Raw genomic sequence first — 18,398 nt, 5'->3', positions numbered from 1 at the left:
TGCACAGTATTGGGTACAAATTAATATTAAGCATGGTGAAAACTAAAATGCTTTAGAAATTTAAAAACTGACTATTTAGAAAGGCAGGATTGAAAACATCAAAAACTGCCTGATTGACAAGGTATGTTAAAAAAAAATTTAAGTTTCATTTTGCTATCAAACGTGTTTTGATGTTTTCAATCTCACTTTCTTCATCAGTGATAGGGCTAATAAACTCAGAGTCCTTTCTGATAATCACCTCTCAACTCTTTGTCTACCTTCTTCAATCGAACAAGTGGTATATAAGTTTTTGTAAAGTGCTAATATTCGCATCAGATCAGCCAATACCGGGGCAAGCAAATAAAGTGATCTCCAATGAATTTGTTGCTGCTCTTGCTTTAATGATTAGAGGTAATTGAAAAGTTAACGACTTGTGGCATCTGCATTACTCAGATACAGTAAAAAAGCAGGGCAATCATCTTCAGTGACTAAAATTTATGCTATTGTTATGTTAAGGATACACTTTTAAATTCACCGTTATTGCAAACTGGTAATAATTTATTTGCAATATGCTGCACACTCATCCGATCTCTTTTAATGACCCTAAAGGATTTCGCTGTCTGCAGCATTTCTGACGCTATGGCATGCATTACTTTTTAAATTTATGGAACTGTACTGTGGCTGTCACTAATGAAATTACTCGATTATAAAATCAGCCATTCTATTAAAACCTGCAGGAACAGAATCATTACAATATCGAAACCTGCAAAATTTATTCTTCAGTAGAATCATTATCTCCGTTTTGAAAAATCAAATTTTTCTTTGGCATGTGTTTTAAAAATGAAACACTTTGCTTTTTCATGTCTAAGTTTTTTTAAAAGACGTTTTGTTTTAAAAGATGAGTAATTTATAAGTAGCAAATTTCATTCAGCTTCCCCTGTGCACAAAGTTGTGGATTACACTTCTTAGGATTGAATGTTTGGAGTTATATTACGGAAGAGGGGTGTAAAAGAATTCAAATAAAAACTATTTATGAATGGATAAAAATTATTAAATGCCTGTCATCATTCAGTGTCATTGATTATCACCAACTCAATCATTTATTGAAGTAAATTTATCGAACAATAGATGTCAGAAAATCACTTGATATTTTAAAATGAACTTTGCCACAAAGAAAAATAAATATTTGAAGATACAAAAACTTTTTATAAAGTTTTGAACCATGTTGAATCTTATAACCTTAAATTTTGCTAATCAAGTAAATAAGCTAATATTTTTTGAGAAATTAGAAATTGTAGCTAATTTTTAAATTAAGTCAAATGTAAATTAAGAAAAATGAAATATAAATGTAGTGTATTTGTAAAGTTTAAATTTTAAAAATATTCCCCATTTTGGTTTATAAATACAGCCACTTTATAAAAGTAAATGTTCTGGGAACAGACGTGATTTTAATATGAAGTATTGTGCAGTCTTCTGTTTATTTACTTTGAGTATTTTCTTGAATTTTTTATTATCATATTATGGGATAATGTGACTTTCGTATGTAACATTAGAGGGGAATCAGATTAGACGCGATTAAGATTTTTTTATTATTATTATTAAAATGTATTGCATGATTTTTTTTTAAATTCGAGTATAACTGCCATCTTAAAAGGTCAATACATATATAAAAATATTTTATCATTTAAATATTTATTTTCAATTTTTTTTCTGTAACATTTTTTGTAAATTCATCTTTTTCAAACCATAAGCAGCTGTCATCTGGGAGATCAGCAGTCAGTTCACCACATTCCTGTAAAAAGATAAAAATAATAATTTCATTTATTTAACTTATTAATAGATATTTAGATTGAGATTTTAATTTTAAAATTCAGTTTGAGAATATTATCTAATATCTATTATGATCAGGGCCAGACCGACTATCTCCGGCTCCTATAGGTGGAAAATAGTCTCTCTATATATAGAGAGAGACAGAAAGACACTTGATAAAGAAAACGGACATTATAACTTAGTCTTTATATCCTGAGTGCGCAATATCAAATATTTTATCATTATTAAAAAATACTGGATTAATTTGGATGTAACAATTACTTTAAGAAATAGGAAATTAACTGATAATAATGTATCTTGTTTAGTTTTTAATGTTAATGTACATTAAATTAGCATTTAAAATAATTATCTAGTTCAAATATCTTTTTTTGATAAATAACATATGTCCAGATAAATGCAAAGACCACATATTTTAAAATGGTAATGAAGCACACAAGTTGATTGCATTCCTCAGTTGAAAATTTTTGAAATAAGAAAAGTATGATCGATGAATTAATTTTAAACGATAAATTAATTTTACCCTTTGAAAAAATATATCTATAAAAAAATTACATTAAGCAATTCATAAGCTTGAATTTTCCTTAATATTTTCTCTAGGTTCACTTATAAGAAGATCCAGTCCTAAATTAGATACATATACAATTTAATTTAATTGATAATTATTAATATATTATTATTTGATTAAATTAAAACATCCTGTCAGATTCAGACTGTATTCATTCAGAATTCAGTACATGAGCATTAAAACTAGAAAGAAAATGTGTGATTGCATGACTATATCTAATTTTGTTTATGAAGCAAACAATAAATGTGTAGCAAGCAATAAATAATTGCAAGCAGGACACAAAATCCCCTAGTATTAGACATTTTAATTTCTCTATAATTATCTATTTTAATATTTATACCCTTTCATTAACCTTAGTCAGAACTTCATTTCTAATTGGATTTCAAGATTGTAATTCTTTCTTCACAAAGACTTTTAACAGTATCTTTTATCTGAAATCAAAGAAACATACCAGTCTTTTCCAATCAACATCTTTAAAAAATGGATGCTCTTTTATGGATTCTAAGTCATCATTGTACCCCAGACGCTTCTTAACATCCTGAAATAAAGTGGGGGTATAAATCTACTCTAAAAATATTGATATGATAGGATTTAAACCTGAATCAGAGAAATTCATAATATTATTTTAAAACTATTGCAAGAAGCATAGTTCTAATTATGGAACTGAAGTTCCTAAGTTGTAGCACCAGCACATACAACTAAATTTGTACCAAGAAGTACTATAATATTCCATGAACTTTGGATGTTACTAACTTACAGTTTGTCTGTAAAAAAAAACTCACCACAAAGTCTAAGGCCGTCTGCTGCTATGGAAACAAGAAATAGCACATTTCTAAGAGGTTAGCTTCTCTCTCCCCTGATTCTCCTTCTTTCATGAACCCGAGTCAAAACCTACTTAAAATAGTTAAACCTCGTAACCATAGTCACCACCTCTGCTCCAGACAAATGGTGAGGGAATTTCTTTCCATAGACAGTACTATTCTTGCGTGAATTTAAATTTAAAGTTTTTTATTACACCTGTTTGCATGAACATACGGGCTGACTCAAGGGAGTGGAGTTATGGAATGCTACGTCTTTTTATGTTGTAGACTAGAATTTGCATATTTTTTTAAATTAGAGAAAATCATAATGGTTTGATTTTTGTTTAAATTTGTTAGCATCGACATTCTGAAAATTAGGATCAAATAGACTAATCATTCATACTTCTGTGCTGCTGTTTGCTAATTTCTGTTGTAATTCTAATTGTCTTTCGTCCATAGTCACATTTAGGTTTTAAGTTACCTCTTTGTTCATTATGTAATTATTTATGCACTGTGTTTTATTTCTTATTAAAATAATGTTTAAGTCACTTAATGTATCCCATGACCCTGAGAAAACATAGTTTCTCTCCTTTTCTCTTATTCCTTTTTATTTTCTTTTTTTTTTGGAACCAATCTTAGAACTTTGCTTGTGTACCATTAAGCATGAATATATATATATTTATATATAAAAGTACATAGCATACATACATAAACAGTAGGGAACCGATTATCCGGAAAGATCGGGACCATCGCTATTCCGGATAACTGATTTTTCCGGTTTTCTGAATCGCTACAAAAAGGCGTTTTTTTTTATTGTTAAACCCAACTAAAAAAATATATATATATTTGGAAATAATCTTAAAAAGAAGAAAAAAACGATGAAGTAATACTCTAATGATTATTTCTAAAATGATGGTATGGTAAACATCTTTCAAAATAGAAAGAAAAATCCTAAAATCTTATGAGGAAAAAAAAAAAAAATTTTTTTAATGGCGGGAAAATTTATCGAATTTTGTTCCGGTTTTTTGGTTTTCCGGTTTTCTGATTTCCGGATAACAGGTTCTGTACTGTATACATATAAGGAGAAAGAGATGCAATTTAAAAAGATTTTACTTATCTTTTTATATTATTTCATTGTCTAAATTTTCTTTCTTAATTCATTATTTAAGCGAAACCCGTTCACATAATTAATAATTCACTTCCTGTTTTGAAAATAGGTTAAAGATTGCTGAGTTAACAATATTAAATATTTTTCTTAAGGAGGCATGAGATTCTGTGAAATCTTTTGACCTATATTTTGAACTTATTATAATCAATAATGTATTCTTTTTGTATGTGACATAAGAGATCTTGCGCATTCCCTAGCATAAAATTCAAACACATTGATTATTATGTATGATTTAATGCGCTCCCTATATTCCTGTATGTTTAAATAAAGAGCGTCTTATTTCCTGCCACTCTATCATGAACACCCTGTCACATATTTATAACCCTGAGATAAACTAGTTATTTTTAAATTCCTTCTATTAGTTCACACTTTCCCTTGTTAAAATTTGAATAAAATACTTTTTATTCTTCTACTGAAGTGCAAATACATTTTTTTAAACTCGTAGTGAATGATGTTTGATGTTAATATAGTTTTTTCAAATATTAATTCATTAATTAAATTTAATTAATTCAATTTAGTTTTATATGAGATCATTTAATAAGAAGTAACTGAAATAAAAATTTTCTTTGATGACCTATTGACTTAATTTTTTTTTTAATATTACTTGTTCCTCCTTTTGTGCTCTTTCATTTCTATTCTAAACTTTTTTTTTAATGGCGGGCACTTGGGGGTTGTCCCATTGGCCACAGAACTGCTTTTCTCTTCTCGTTACCCAGTGGGCACCTGTGGCGAAACCACGGCGGTGGAGCAGCATCGCCCACGTCACACAACCACAAACCCGTTTATAGGGCGGGTCACATTCACACACAAGGGAGAAAGGACGTAGAACACAGAGAGAAAGAAAGAAACATTCATGCCCTGAGCAGGATTCGAACCCGCGACCAGCGGCTCCGCAGTCAGGCACTCGACCACCAGGTCGGCTCTATTCTAAACATAGTTAATATCATTTATTTGTATATTGATTATTTAATGTAACGTGTAATATACATATTGTCATTATATGTTACATATAATGTGCCATTGAATTCTGCAACCAAAAGAACTTGCATGTAGAGGCTCTACATGCAATTTGAAAATAAAAGTTTATTGACTTATTCTAAAAATAACAAAAATGATTCTTAATTTCAAAAAAAATGCACATACCTTGTTCAGAAACTTTGCCAATGCTCCTTTCAAATTTTTGGAAAATACTTTTGGCATATAATATGTGCTTGCCATCATTACTACAAATCAATACGACACAATTAAAATGTAATAAAATATTTTCACTGTAGATTGTCACAGTAATGAAAATATTTTTTTTCTGCTAATGATGGTAAATAACTGAGTTCTTCAATCACACCAATTTAAGAAAAATTTACAGTGTAAGGAATAGCACTGGTATAAATATTTCGCATGTTAAAAAAATATTCCTGGACCCACTTTTTTGTACAGAAACAAATTGGTGTGGCAAATTATTAGAATTTTCAAAATTTTGTTTCATTTTGAAAACTCTTTAAAAACTCTCCACAAAATCTGTCACAAAGTAAAATTTCATTTGTAATGGTTGTTAAAATCATTTTTTTCTAATTTAGTAAATCGAATATTGAAACATAAATTTCGCTATTTAAAAAAAAATAATTCCTCACAAAGCGGAACAAATTGGCATTTCAGGATTTGGCATACTTACGTTAGTGATCCCTATAAACACACATAAATTTATCCTTTCTACATAAACCTAAATACTTATTGGATCTCTGATTAAGTGAGAATATTTTAATGTCCTTAAAAATTAAAAAAAAGGTAAGGGTTTGGTTAGTAACGTACGTAGATCAACGAAACGTTACAAACAGAACTAAATTCTGGTTCATTTTATGTTCTCTAGCTTTGGAAAAAATCGAGATCTATTGATTTTAGCTTGTTCTAAGTCGGACGAAATTTGGGATCTTAATTTTACTAACGGTGAAATAATTGTGCTTGAATCATTTAACAGAGCAGTAACGATTTGAATCTGCATGAATGTAAAATCGTAGCAGAAATTAGTTGATAAAACTTTAAATGAATAAAAAATTTGAAAATATTTTATATTTTTCAAGGAAACCAGATGGTTTTGCACCCTGCTCTATCCACTTACGAACTTTGCTTTAAAAAAATATTGATATTATACTCGGTATTTTTTCCAAAAAAATATTAATTTCGATTAGAAAGAATGTATATATATTATAATTCCATACAAGAACATTTTGAGATTAATGTGTTAATCGTAACAAAATGTAAAATTACCAGAATTTTAGGAAAAGAATATTTAAACTTGAGAATATAGATCGTGATGCACAATGAGAAACAATAAATGAGAAGTAATTTTGCTTGTAAACAATGTGTAAAGATGGCCTTTTATCTCTATATTAACCTTATACCATTGATTTTCAAATCAGAAACTTTTTTTTATCTGGGTCAGGTGTATTTTATATTTTTAAAAATTACAATATCAATGTTAAGATTTATATCTGTCAACATCTCATGTTTATTTATTAATTTTTTAACATATTTTATACATATTTTGTTTTTACATATGTTGTAAAATATGATCTTAAACTTCTGTAACCAAATGTATGAATTCTGTGTTTGTAACTACAAAAAAAAAAAAAAACTCAATTAAGAATGAACAAATAAACGAACACATAATGCTCAAGAGTAATAGCTCTCCCGTGAAGTCCTTTCTTGACTACACGCAAATCTTAAATGTTACCCCCATTTATGTAAGCAAAGCCTTTTCATTATTGTTATTATTATCTTATTTTCGGAAGTTAGAAAGCCGCACTACAAATTATTAGTGGGGAAATAGCTTCCCATCCTCATTTTTTGAAGTTGGTGGGATGGGAAGTATATACAGAAGAGCCATTACATTATGACCGCCCTCCATCTATAACAATGGGCTCGCCCAGGTTTTCATGGTTTCTCGCCCAGGAACAATGTTTTCATGGGGCACATTAGGACCCATAATCCTCATAGAACAATCCCTGACGTCTGTAAGCTACTTGAACATAGTTGCAGACCAGGTTCACCCATTCATGGCAACAGTTTTTCCTGCGGGGGATGGTGTTTACCAACAGGATAATGCACCATGTCATAAGGGTCGAATCGTCATGGATTGGTTCGAGGAACATTCCAGTGACTTTCAAGTCATGTCTTGGCCCCCAAATTCACCTGACCTTAATCCAATAGAGCATTTGTGGTCCTACTTGGAAAACCAAATTCGTGCTGCCACGCTACCCCCTCGCAATGTGAGGGAATTGCAGGACCAGTTGGTGAGCGCTTGGTACCAGATACCTCAGACTACCTATCAGCACCTTGTGGAATCAATGCCACGGCGGGTGCTAGCAGTTTTGAGGGCTGAAGGTGGTCATAATGTAATGGCTCTTCGGTGTACTGCCTTATAAGGGATTAAGGAATTTTTCAACCTATGTTTATCTCTGGTTTATTTCAAAGTAGGTTTCTCCACATTTCGTATCAAAATCTGCTTATGTCAAACCAGACATAATGTCTTAATATTATTTTAGCTGTTTGTGCTGTACTCACCGGCTACTTTCCCGAAATCATCCAGCTTTTGAAAATCAACGTTATGTCTCAAACAATGCAGTTCAACTGGAGTCATACCCACAACCATTTCATATAGGCAAATACCGAGGGAAAACCAGTCAGCATTTGTATCTGAAATTATAGTAATTTACATCAGGCATGTACCTCTATTGCAATGCATTTTCATTTATTCAGTTCACCGCAATATTTGTGTGTGAACAAGGCCTGATTATCGTCTAGGGCCCACAATTTCTGGGGGGCCTCAAAAATTAGTAAAAAGTTTAATGAAAGGTGGGCTAGCTTTGTGTTGACTTAAGTATTAAATAAAAAACAGTGTTACAACAAACAGTATTAAATAAAAATCAGTGACTTGTAGCAAAAATCACTGATTTCCATTGTTTGTGGCCACCAAACTATTTTTATTTTGATATAGCATTGTTTTGTTGTTTTATATTTTGCTTTAATTTATAGATACGTAAAATTTATCTTGGAAAAATAATCTTCAATTGTCTGCTTTCAAAATTTCTCAGAATGTTCTTCTTGAATCATGCAGTTCAATAGATTCTTTTTCATTGTTAGGACTACTCTTCAGTAATTTAATTTCAAAATATCTTGTAAGGGACCCGGAAAATTTGGTGGACCTGAATTTGTCTTGATCGGTCCCTGTGTGTGAAGTGCTACTAGAAATATGAAATCGTTATTGTTTGCTTATTCATAAAGTGAAATAGCCGCCATCACCGACAAAATAATAGAATTAGAAATATTTCGTTAGAAAAATGAGAAAAAAAGACAAGTTTTCATTCAGCAATTTTTTTATTTTTACCTTCTTTCTAATATTAATGTGACGGAAACTCCCAGAAAAGAGACAGTAAGTGCTAGGAATTTAGTGTTTTACATTTTATTTTTTGTTAACCGTAAGATTTTGTTAATAATGAGAACGATGAAATATGTAGAGTTAATGTTCCCAACGTTTGTGTTGGATTAAAAGGATTGAATTCAAGTGTAAGATTATTTCATGAAAGTTTTCGGGAAAAGTAAAGCAGTGGCAACCTTGAACAGGAAAAATCTGGATTAGAGCATTCTGCGTGGCAGGAAGGTATAAAATATGTGTCATATGCTCCAAAGGTAATATTCAATCCATTCGGCACCAATTCTTCAATACTGCCGTGCAATAGAAAAATCAACTTAAGCGACAAAAAGCTCAAAATTGAGATTTTTATATATTTGTCATGTATATTTATATATATATTGTCTTATATATTTATATATCTGACAAATATATTTTTATATATTAATATATATTTATATTAATTATATTATATATTTAAACATAAATAAATGTTTTATTATAGTTTTTTGAAATTATATTTTAGCATTAGAAATAGAAAGAAAATAGTTTTCAGGCTACTTTTCTCAAAATCTGCCGTGAAACATTTAAATTGTTTTATCAATTGCACGGCAGAACACGGTTTGTTTAAGGAAGGAACTCCCCTTGCCATAACGTCTAAGGCCACCCGCTTCTATGGAAACATGAAATAATACATCTCTCTATCACCTGTGATCACAATAGTGATCCATCACCCCCACTTGAAATAGTAAAACCATAGCCACTGCTCTAGACGAATGGCGCGGGACAGTTCTTTCCATAGACACTTTTATATTATATAGACGACTAGAAATGGGCGGAGCCTCTTAAATAATTAAGATTAATTATTTCTGTAAGTATTTTTTTTTAACGACAGCCACTGAACTTTCGTTCTTGACCTAGGAGGATGACGGAAGTATTACTCATTTAACGTTACCCTGTGGGCACCTGTGAACCTAAGTCACGGAGGCGAGCAACATTACCCACGCCACTTTGCCACAGTTGTTGTTGTAGTTCATTTACGTCGCACTAGAGCTGCACAATGGGCTATTGGCGACGGTCTGGGAAACATCCCTGAGGATGATCCGAAGACATCCATCACAATTTTGATCCTCTGCAGAGGGGATGGCACCCCCGCTTCGGTAGCCCAACGACCTGCGCGCGATGTCGAGCACTTTACGGTAGCACAGTTTAACGAGGACCAATACCGCACACCCTCGGTCCCTACGCAGACTGATCCAAGTGGGTCACCCATCCGCACATTGACCGCAGCCAGTGAAGCTTGACTTCGGTGATCTGCTGGGAACCGTGTCTTAATGATCAGTCCACTGCGGGACCCACACTGCCACAGATACCCGTTTTATAGCGTGGGCCACATTCACACATCACACAATAGAGAACAACACACAGAGAAATATCCATACCTAGAGCGGGATTCGAACCCGCAGCCATTGGCTTCGCAGTCAGGCACGCTAACCACTCNCGTCGTTGAACAGCCGACCCAATTTCTGCATTTACGACTTCTAATGTTCAACTCCGTAGTCTTGTAATTTTGAACCCAATCCAGAAGACAAGGGAACTCCTGGATCAAGTATGTGGAGAAATTTTGCCTTCGTGGAGGACTTTTTGATGGAAATAACTCGCATTTGCGTTAGATGGAGAGGAAGACCACGAGAACTTCCCATGGTTAGCGTAACGGCAAGGGGACTCTAACCCATGATCCGTCTACCACTGAAGATATTTCATGTCGGCAATGTAGACTACATTATGTAGTCGGTGCAAGCCGGATGCGGAATTTGAACCCGGTTTGTCTCATTGGAAGGCGAACGCTCTATCCCTTGAGCCATCTGGGCTCAGCAGTTGTTATAATATTTGCAGTTGTTATTCGAAGTCAGAAAAAAGGTTTAACCGGTTCTGTTACATAACAAGTGGAGAGGAACAAGCACGTTTCAAAACCGGTGTATTGATTTCAGATAAAGTTGAAGTAAATATTTGCATTTTGGCTGTTGGCTTGGTTAACAGCTAACTTTATTATGTCACAAAATGAAAGGATGACTAATTGTCCATTGTTGGAAACCTGTCCATTTTCAAAACAATAAAATCTGCAGATCAATTATTGAATTATATCATTTTTGGAATTTATCGTCTAAAAACAAAATTTAGACAGAGTGATGTTACATAAGTACCACTCTTAGTCTATGTTTTTAGAATTCTTACCCAAGTTACATGCCCACAGAAGTCACAAATTAAGCTTTAAGCGAGAAGAACGTAGAATTAAAATTAAAGAAATCTGGATACAAAACATTTTTGATAGAAATCAAACTTCCTCTATTTATATTTTCATATAAATTTCGCCATTTATATATAAATTTGTGACGACTGATGTGAACATATCTTAGGCTTCTAAAATAAGAAATGTTTTAAAAAGCTTTCCTTACCGCATGTACAATCTGAAAAAGCTTCTGGAGCTTGATAGAGAATGTGGCCATGCCAAATTTGAGTGTTGTTTTCCATCTAAAAATTTAAAGTAATTTTGATTATTGATTATAGTTGATACTTCTTACAATTTAATGGGCTTTAACAAACTTGTGATTTTTAAAGACTGGCTGTAGTATACAAGTTTTAGTTTATAGTATACAAGAAACTAATCATCCTTCAAAGACTTGTTTACTAATTCAAAAAATTAAAAGCAAAATTATGATTCTGAAAATATAAAATTTTGTTTTTGATTCATATTATCTACATGCATTTGCTTCACAGGATATAAAGTGGAAAAGTAAGTCCTTTTTGTTTCAATATTTTTACCGTATAAATAAAATTTTAAAAACTGATATGTACAGTAAAAATACGATTTTTACAAAATTCGATTTTTTAGGAGCCATTCGACAGATTTCGCTCAAATTTTGCATTTTCCCATTTAAAATTGCATTCTTCAAAATGATGTGAAGAATTTTATACCTTACAGTTCAAAATTGTTTCAACTTTTATTAATTAAAATAATAAATGTTTTGTAAAGGATATATTTTGCATGGAATTTTATAATTGTGTGCAAAAAGTTTTCAATTCACTTAAAAAGTTCTTGAGGTATTGCGAAATACGCAAAACAATAAAATTAACAATAATGGGTCTGAACTTTGAATAGCTCTCTTGACCAAATAATTGAGACCATATTTCTCAAATTGCACTACGGGGGTCAGAATTCCGAATCTGTTGGGAAAAAAAGTATATTTTTTCAGAGAAAGTACGTTTTTGTGTCTGATTTCATAACTTAATATATCGTCTGCATTAATTAATTAGCCTATTTGAGGTCACTCCTTCAAATCTTTTAAGATTGAGTCTTAGAACTTAAAGATCCGATCATTAGATCAAAAGTTATTCAGAGTGGTCCGTTTTCTATTTTGCGTACTGTACGTACCACAGAGTACTGGAAATTAGATAATTTTGCTTTTCCGTCACGACTTAGGAAGATGTTTTTGTTACTGATATCTCGGTGAAATATATCTGAAATGAAAGAACTCTGTATTAGGGTAGAACAACCAGTATTTTAATCAATGTCATCTTTCAAAAATAATATATAATTTTGATTAATTACTCTTTCCATGAATGAAATGGATGGCTAATGCGATTTGTGACGTCAATATCTTAGCAACTGTAGAATGTAGCTTTTTGTGGACTTTAATAAAGGACCAGATGCTGCCTTTCGGAAAGTATTCAAATATGTAGAATATCCTGTAAAAGTTAGATTTAATTATCAATTTTAAGTCATTTAATCGTGATTAATGTTATTCGCAACCAGGGGCGTAGTAAGCGGGAAGCAGTCTGCTCCTCCAAAGTTATAGAGGAATGCTATAGTCGGGCTATCGACAGATTAACCTTTTGGCCTTTTTTCAGAGGCTTTTGTTTCTGTTATTTTTTTTTTTAATTAGCAAGCAGGCCGACAGAAAAAATATTTTACCTATTGACTAATTTCTTTTCGCTTTTCCCTGTCAAAGCTGCATTAAAAAATTAAAGTCGGCTTAAATAGGTAAATCGATAGAATTTTTTCGGTCGAAATATGTTCCTGATCATTATTTTTTTTTTTTTAATAGCTAGTTGATCGACTGAAGAAAATATTTTACCATTATTATTTTTCCTGATACCTGAATTTATATTGTAATCAACTTTTTTATTTTTTATTGTTACACAAAATTATCTATTATAACTTTCTTTGCTTCCGAATTTGATTGGATTGATGAGTTTAAACAGAACTGCTCTATAAATTCGATTTTGTGTTTTTACGAATTAGAGTTTTTGTGAAGGGATCGGTTTTCCGTCTTCATAACTAAAAACAGCATTTAACTTTTACTCTTTAAATCACACTAATTTATTGAGAAAACGAAGTATTTTTTAAACTATNAATAAAATCTATAATGATGCTAGATTTTTAGATATAGATTTTAAAACTGATGAATTAGTTATGTTTGAAGAATTTACTTATCCTAATACGAGGAAGTTGTCACCTCCTTTTAGTGGACCATATTAAATTCTTCAAAAAATTTCAGAAACTAATTACAAAATAAATATAATACAAAAATTATGAATACTTTTGTATTAATAAAAGAATTAAAACTCTTTCGGTTTCTTAAAATGTCTTTGTTAAAGAGTAAGAGTAGAGAAATTCTATTTTGGGAATTCAAGGCTGAAAACATACCATAGATTTACAGGTTCGAATCCTGTCGACTTATAATAACAGGGCTGCATCCCTGTTATCATTGTTGTATTCATCTTTAATAATGCAGTCATAAGCCATGAAACGTTCTAAAAAGCTTTATTTAAAGATAGGCTGATGGTTATAACAGTTCACATCCCCACTTCACAAGGGGGGAACTCCGGATTGTTCCGACAGATGTTTTATGGAACACGTTATTCAGCAAGAGGCCTGCGAAAACCATCGGTTTTGCATCAAATACTACAGAGAATGATGTAATTAGGTTCCAGTCGTACATACCTTTGTAACTCTACGCATTATGGAATATCATTCACTGCTTCCTAATATGGAAGTGAAAGAGGGACAAGATTCTAAAAATAACTCCTCCTTTGAAATATAAATCTAATTACAATTCAATGGTATGTTTTCAGCCTTGAATTCCCAAAATAGAATATCTCTACTCTTACTCTTTAACAAAGACATTTTATGAAACCGAAAGAGTTTTAATTCTTTTATCAATACAAAAATATTTATAATTTTTGTATTACATATATATTTGGTTAAAAAAAAATACTTCGTTACATATAATATATATATATATTTGCATCGTTTACTGTATTTTGATGCATAAGTGCTCGAAGTTCTTAAGTGATCAGAAGGGGAAAACTCAAAAGTTTACTAACCAAATATTTTTTATTATAAATAATAATTTATCGTTTAAAATTAATAATTATAAAATGTGAAAGAATTTAAAATCTCCGAAGTTTTTTAAATAATCAGTTGTTTTAAAAGCGAATCTAAATCGAAGAGTTTTGAACCCCCCCCCCCTCCTCAGAATTTATCGTTCGCTATGGCCATGATTGCCTGTTGCGAATGCTCATTTATATAATTGCATTTATATTAATACATTTAATTGTAGCTTAAATAACAATTATTATTTTATCAATTACTTGTCTTCAACTGGAAACGAAGTAAAGAGTTGAACAATGTATGGGTGTCCAGATACTGACTTCCATATCGTCTGCTCTGATTGTTTTTTCTTTTCCTGTAGAAAAATTTTTAATTTGTTTTCGTTACCTCTAGTCACTCAAATTACAACTCGCTACATGGCGATGGCGAGTCAACTAAAAAAGTGGCAACTTACATTTAAAAAAAAAAAATTTAATCACTTAATGATAAAAGTACATTAGTGAAGAAAGACTCTGCAAAACAAAATTTTCATTCAAATATCCAATGTCTCCATTCAAAATTTTGATTCTTCAGAATTCATCAATTTGTGATGGACAGATTCATGTAGAAGGAGAGTTCTTTAACAATTCACTTATTTCAAAGTTGTAATGTATTTTTTTTTCCAATGCCCACCTGTGTTAACATCCGTCAATTCAGGCATATACAGGTCGATTTTTGTTGGCCACTCTTACAGGGGCACCATATTAGGTGGGCCAACGTCACTCCCACAATAAAGACAGATAGTACAGAGAATGAAAGAGCATCCATGCCTTGCCCGGGATTCGAACCCAGAACCTTTCTGGTGCAAAGACAGTTCCATGCCCTCTACACAGGTCGGTCGGCAGTTGTAATGTATACATTATCTTATTTTGTCTCCCCAAATATTTTTAAGTAAAATTCTTTAAAGTCAGTATGTTTAACTAAATTTTTTCATAGGTTTATATTATTTTTATTGTTGAATTAACTTTTCGTAGCTATAGATAACTTCAAATAAATAAATAAAAAAATTTTAATCTAAGCAAAAAGGTTTGTAAAAACTGAATATTGAATATAAATTGAATGAAAACTGAATGAAAACTGAATGAACTAACTGACCTATCTCTATTAGACTCATTAGGCTTGAAGAAAGAGTGGCTACTAAGTTATTGGAATCTACCGGCCACTGGCTACTAACTGAAACTTTAAATTTTCAGGTCTATTTTATTATGATTACTTAAATGTTTATAATTAACTAACATTTGTTTTAATGATTCTAAATTTTTAAGTCCGTAATGACCGTTCTATATATTTTAAATCCTTCCAAAAGATGAAGTAAAAAATGTATCTGGTTGCAGATTGAAAACTGATATTAAATCGAGAGAGAATAAAAAACACTATCGAAATCTGACGAACCTTTAGTAAGAAGAACAGGGGGGAAAAAAGCATCAAAACTAATTTAATTTTTTCTCTGTGTGTTTTAAATAAGTGTGTTAAATAATCAGCTTTAACTTTTCCGTATTTCTTCTGGCAATCAAACAGACTTTGATGTTGAAATGGTTCGGTAGAATTGAATACAGTTTTGCTTATTTGCATTCCCTAATGCGCATATTTATGTTGTTTCATTTTTACAAAGATTCTAAAAATACACAATTAAGACTGTCCTGAAACCCTTGCATATTAACAGTTTTCAGCACAGCTTGTGATTTTTCGAGTTGGATCCGAAAATGGACTGCCGTCATAGTAGCGGAAAATATTAAATGGATCACGCTGTTCACAAATATTTGAAGTAGTTTTATATGTAGAGGTTTGATATTTTTAAGTAATTAATTATCTATTTGCATTTGTTTTCGGAGATTTTTACATTAAATTAATATTTTTAATTTTTGCACGTATCCCACATAACAAATACTGTATAGACTTATCTATTATTTCAGATATTAATTAATCTATTTACCTTAGGCTTTGGGGATTCTTTTAGAACAGCAACTTTTTTAGTACGAGCATGTATCACCTTGTGCATAATTCCAAATGATCCACTTTTCAGTGATTCTTCCATGACAATAACTTTTGATGTCCATTCAGTGTCCGATGATACGCCCTAGATTTTTAAAAGTATGAAGAATAAAATTTTTAAAAAAAGTTTTTTTTTTAAAAAATTCGTGTTTTATAAAGAATAAACAAAAACATGTATCACCTAATTGAAAACTTCGTACTCTTCAAAAATATACAAAAATGAAGTAACAGTCGACATGTTTTAAGAGCATCAAAAATAGGCGCCCATTTTTAAGACTTGACAGACGTGACAGTCCTATTTTTGATGTGCTTGAATCATGTTGACTGTTATTTAATTTTCTTGTGTATATTTTTGAATCGTATGAAGTTTTCTACCAGATAATATGGTGCGACTTTCAGGAGAACTCCTCCAGACACCCGTCTCGCGTGGTGGCGGGTACTATGGTTATGAGGAAAGTTCACTTCTAACAGGGGTGTGGGGTGAATAGTTTGGTCTTCATCTTAGCGAAGGTCGTCGTGAGTAAACCAATTGACACCTTCTTTCCTCCATTTCACCCCCATTAGAAATGTGCTCTCGCTTGTTACCATTGCAGCAGACAACCCCAGACTTTTAGTCTGGAGTTCTCCTCAAAGCCGCATTATATCTTACCGCTTCAGTTTCTTGGGATTATTTATTTAAAGACATTGTGTTTAGTATCCCTATACATGCGTTTTGAGCGAATTCTGGGAATAGGAGTATACAATACATTATTTCCACATTGATTTTAGTTCTGCGAGACAAAATAATTGGGCACAATAACAGTGTCAATAAAATGACAAATAAGACAAAGTAAAATCTTGGTGGCTCTTCCACAAGGCTTGTGTCGAAATATTAAATACCCAAATATAAAAGTTGAAACTATTTTATCTCAATCAAATGGCTTATTAGATTCAAAGTAATTTAAAAGAATATGCACGAACTTATCCTTGTAATGTGTTAAATTCTGAAGATATCACTAATTTTGAGATCCCAAAATTACAGGTTGTTTTACATTTAGCAAAAAGGTTTAGTTGAATAACGATATATTTATAACCAGGGATCTACAAATACCAGTCGCGGTTGGTATTTTACATATTTTGACTTTTTTTTGAACCAAAAATGTGAATTTTTGTAATAAAAAAAAAAAAAACTTATTTTTGAAATGACGTCATTGTTTACACCGGATTCTGTCTTTTAATCTGCTTTTTCTTTTTTTTTTTATTTATTTATTTATTTTTTATGCATAGAACCCATGAAGATTTTTTTTTTAGATACAGAAAAGCGTTATTAAATGATCACATTTTATTTACTTCCTTTCTTCTTCAATTAGAAACATTTCTAAAATAAACATAAGCGTCGATTTTTTTTATACATTTTTCTATAATTAGATTGAAAATAAATAAAAATTATTCGACCACTATGCATCTTTTTGTCACTGTATATGCCGTCCTTGCAAACTACCGACGACTTTTCATAGGCTTATTGCAGTGACCCATGCAGGCGCAGTGAAAAAATGACGTCGATAATTAAGAAAGAGCCGGATTTTCCAATTAGCTTACGATTAGCAGGATTTCCTATTACTTAATTTTTTTGAAATCAGAACAATGAAAATAAATGAGCTCTTAACATACCTGAGACATTTTTATTTTTCAGTTTGCACTTCCAAATTTATCCCAAAAATATGCCAGATCGTCCTGCACTGTTTGATTTTGAATCTAAAATCTTGTGTGAGCTTTTCTTCTTAAAAAAAAAGTTTATGAAAATATTTTTAGACAGTAAAACATTATGTCACGAACGTAAGAATTGCAAAACTACGACGGAATCATCTTAATTAAATAGAATTTTATAAAGACTAGTATTACTAAAAAAATAGTTCCAGAAATTAGTATTTAGCACCTTTTGGGACAACTTAAATAAAGCGTATAGGGCAATTCCACGGAAGTGTCAACTTTTAAGTGAAATTTTTTTTTTTATGAATTGCATATTTTTATTTTAAAAATATGTTCAAAAATAGCCAAAGTCTACATATTGCCGTTTCATTTTTGATAATTTTAAATTTTTTGAATCTGGCAGCATTCTAAAGTAATCACATGGCTGACAAGTGAATTGTTCACATTTGTGCTCAAATTGTTTTCTTGAAAAATACTTATAAAATAAAAGAAATGTATCTTTCTTTTGCAATATTTTGATAAAAATATGCATATAG

General features: G+C 31.3%; 1 protein-coding gene across 2 annotated transcripts in view; it reads right to left on the bottom strand.

Moving 5' to 3' along the window:
* Nucleotides 1-1,550: 1,550 nt before the first annotated feature.
* LOC122271033 (probable serine/threonine-protein kinase DDB_G0277449) overlaps nt 1,551-18,398 on the bottom strand; it is a 19,345-nt gene continuing 2,497 nt past the window's right edge. The window contains exons 1-10 of one of the 2 annotated variants that reach the window (XM_071186034.1): nt 17,824-17,952; nt 16,115-16,258; nt 14,403-14,497; nt 12,358-12,494; nt 12,181-12,266; nt 11,204-11,279; nt 7,901-8,032; nt 5,486-5,565; nt 2,826-2,912; nt 1,551-1,771 (exon numbers count right to left, since the gene is read on the bottom strand). In XM_071186034.1, coding sequence (XP_071042135.1) covers nt 1,664-1,771; nt 2,826-2,912; nt 5,486-5,565; nt 7,901-8,032; nt 11,204-11,279; nt 12,181-12,266; nt 12,358-12,494; nt 14,403-14,497; nt 16,115-16,258; nt 17,824-17,832 — 954 coding nt within the window. In that variant the 5' untranslated portion in view covers nt 17,833-17,952 and the 3' untranslated portion in view covers nt 1,551-1,663. Of the gene's footprint in view, nt 1,772-2,825; nt 2,913-5,485; nt 5,566-7,900; nt 8,033-11,203; nt 11,280-12,180; nt 12,267-12,357; nt 12,495-14,402; nt 14,498-16,114; nt 16,259-17,823; nt 17,953-18,398 lie in introns of those variants that run through there. The other variant, XM_043050815.2, reaches the window with a different exon arrangement.

The sequence above is a fragment of the Parasteatoda tepidariorum genome, chromosome 9, assembly GCF_043381705.1.
Source record: "Parasteatoda tepidariorum isolate YZ-2023 chromosome 9, CAS_Ptep_4.0, whole genome shotgun sequence".
Lineage (NCBI taxonomy): Eukaryota > Metazoa > Arthropoda > Arachnida > Araneae > Theridiidae > Parasteatoda > Parasteatoda tepidariorum.
Note: the sequence above shows the minus strand (reverse complement) of the source record. Positions and strands in the feature narration are given on the sequence as shown.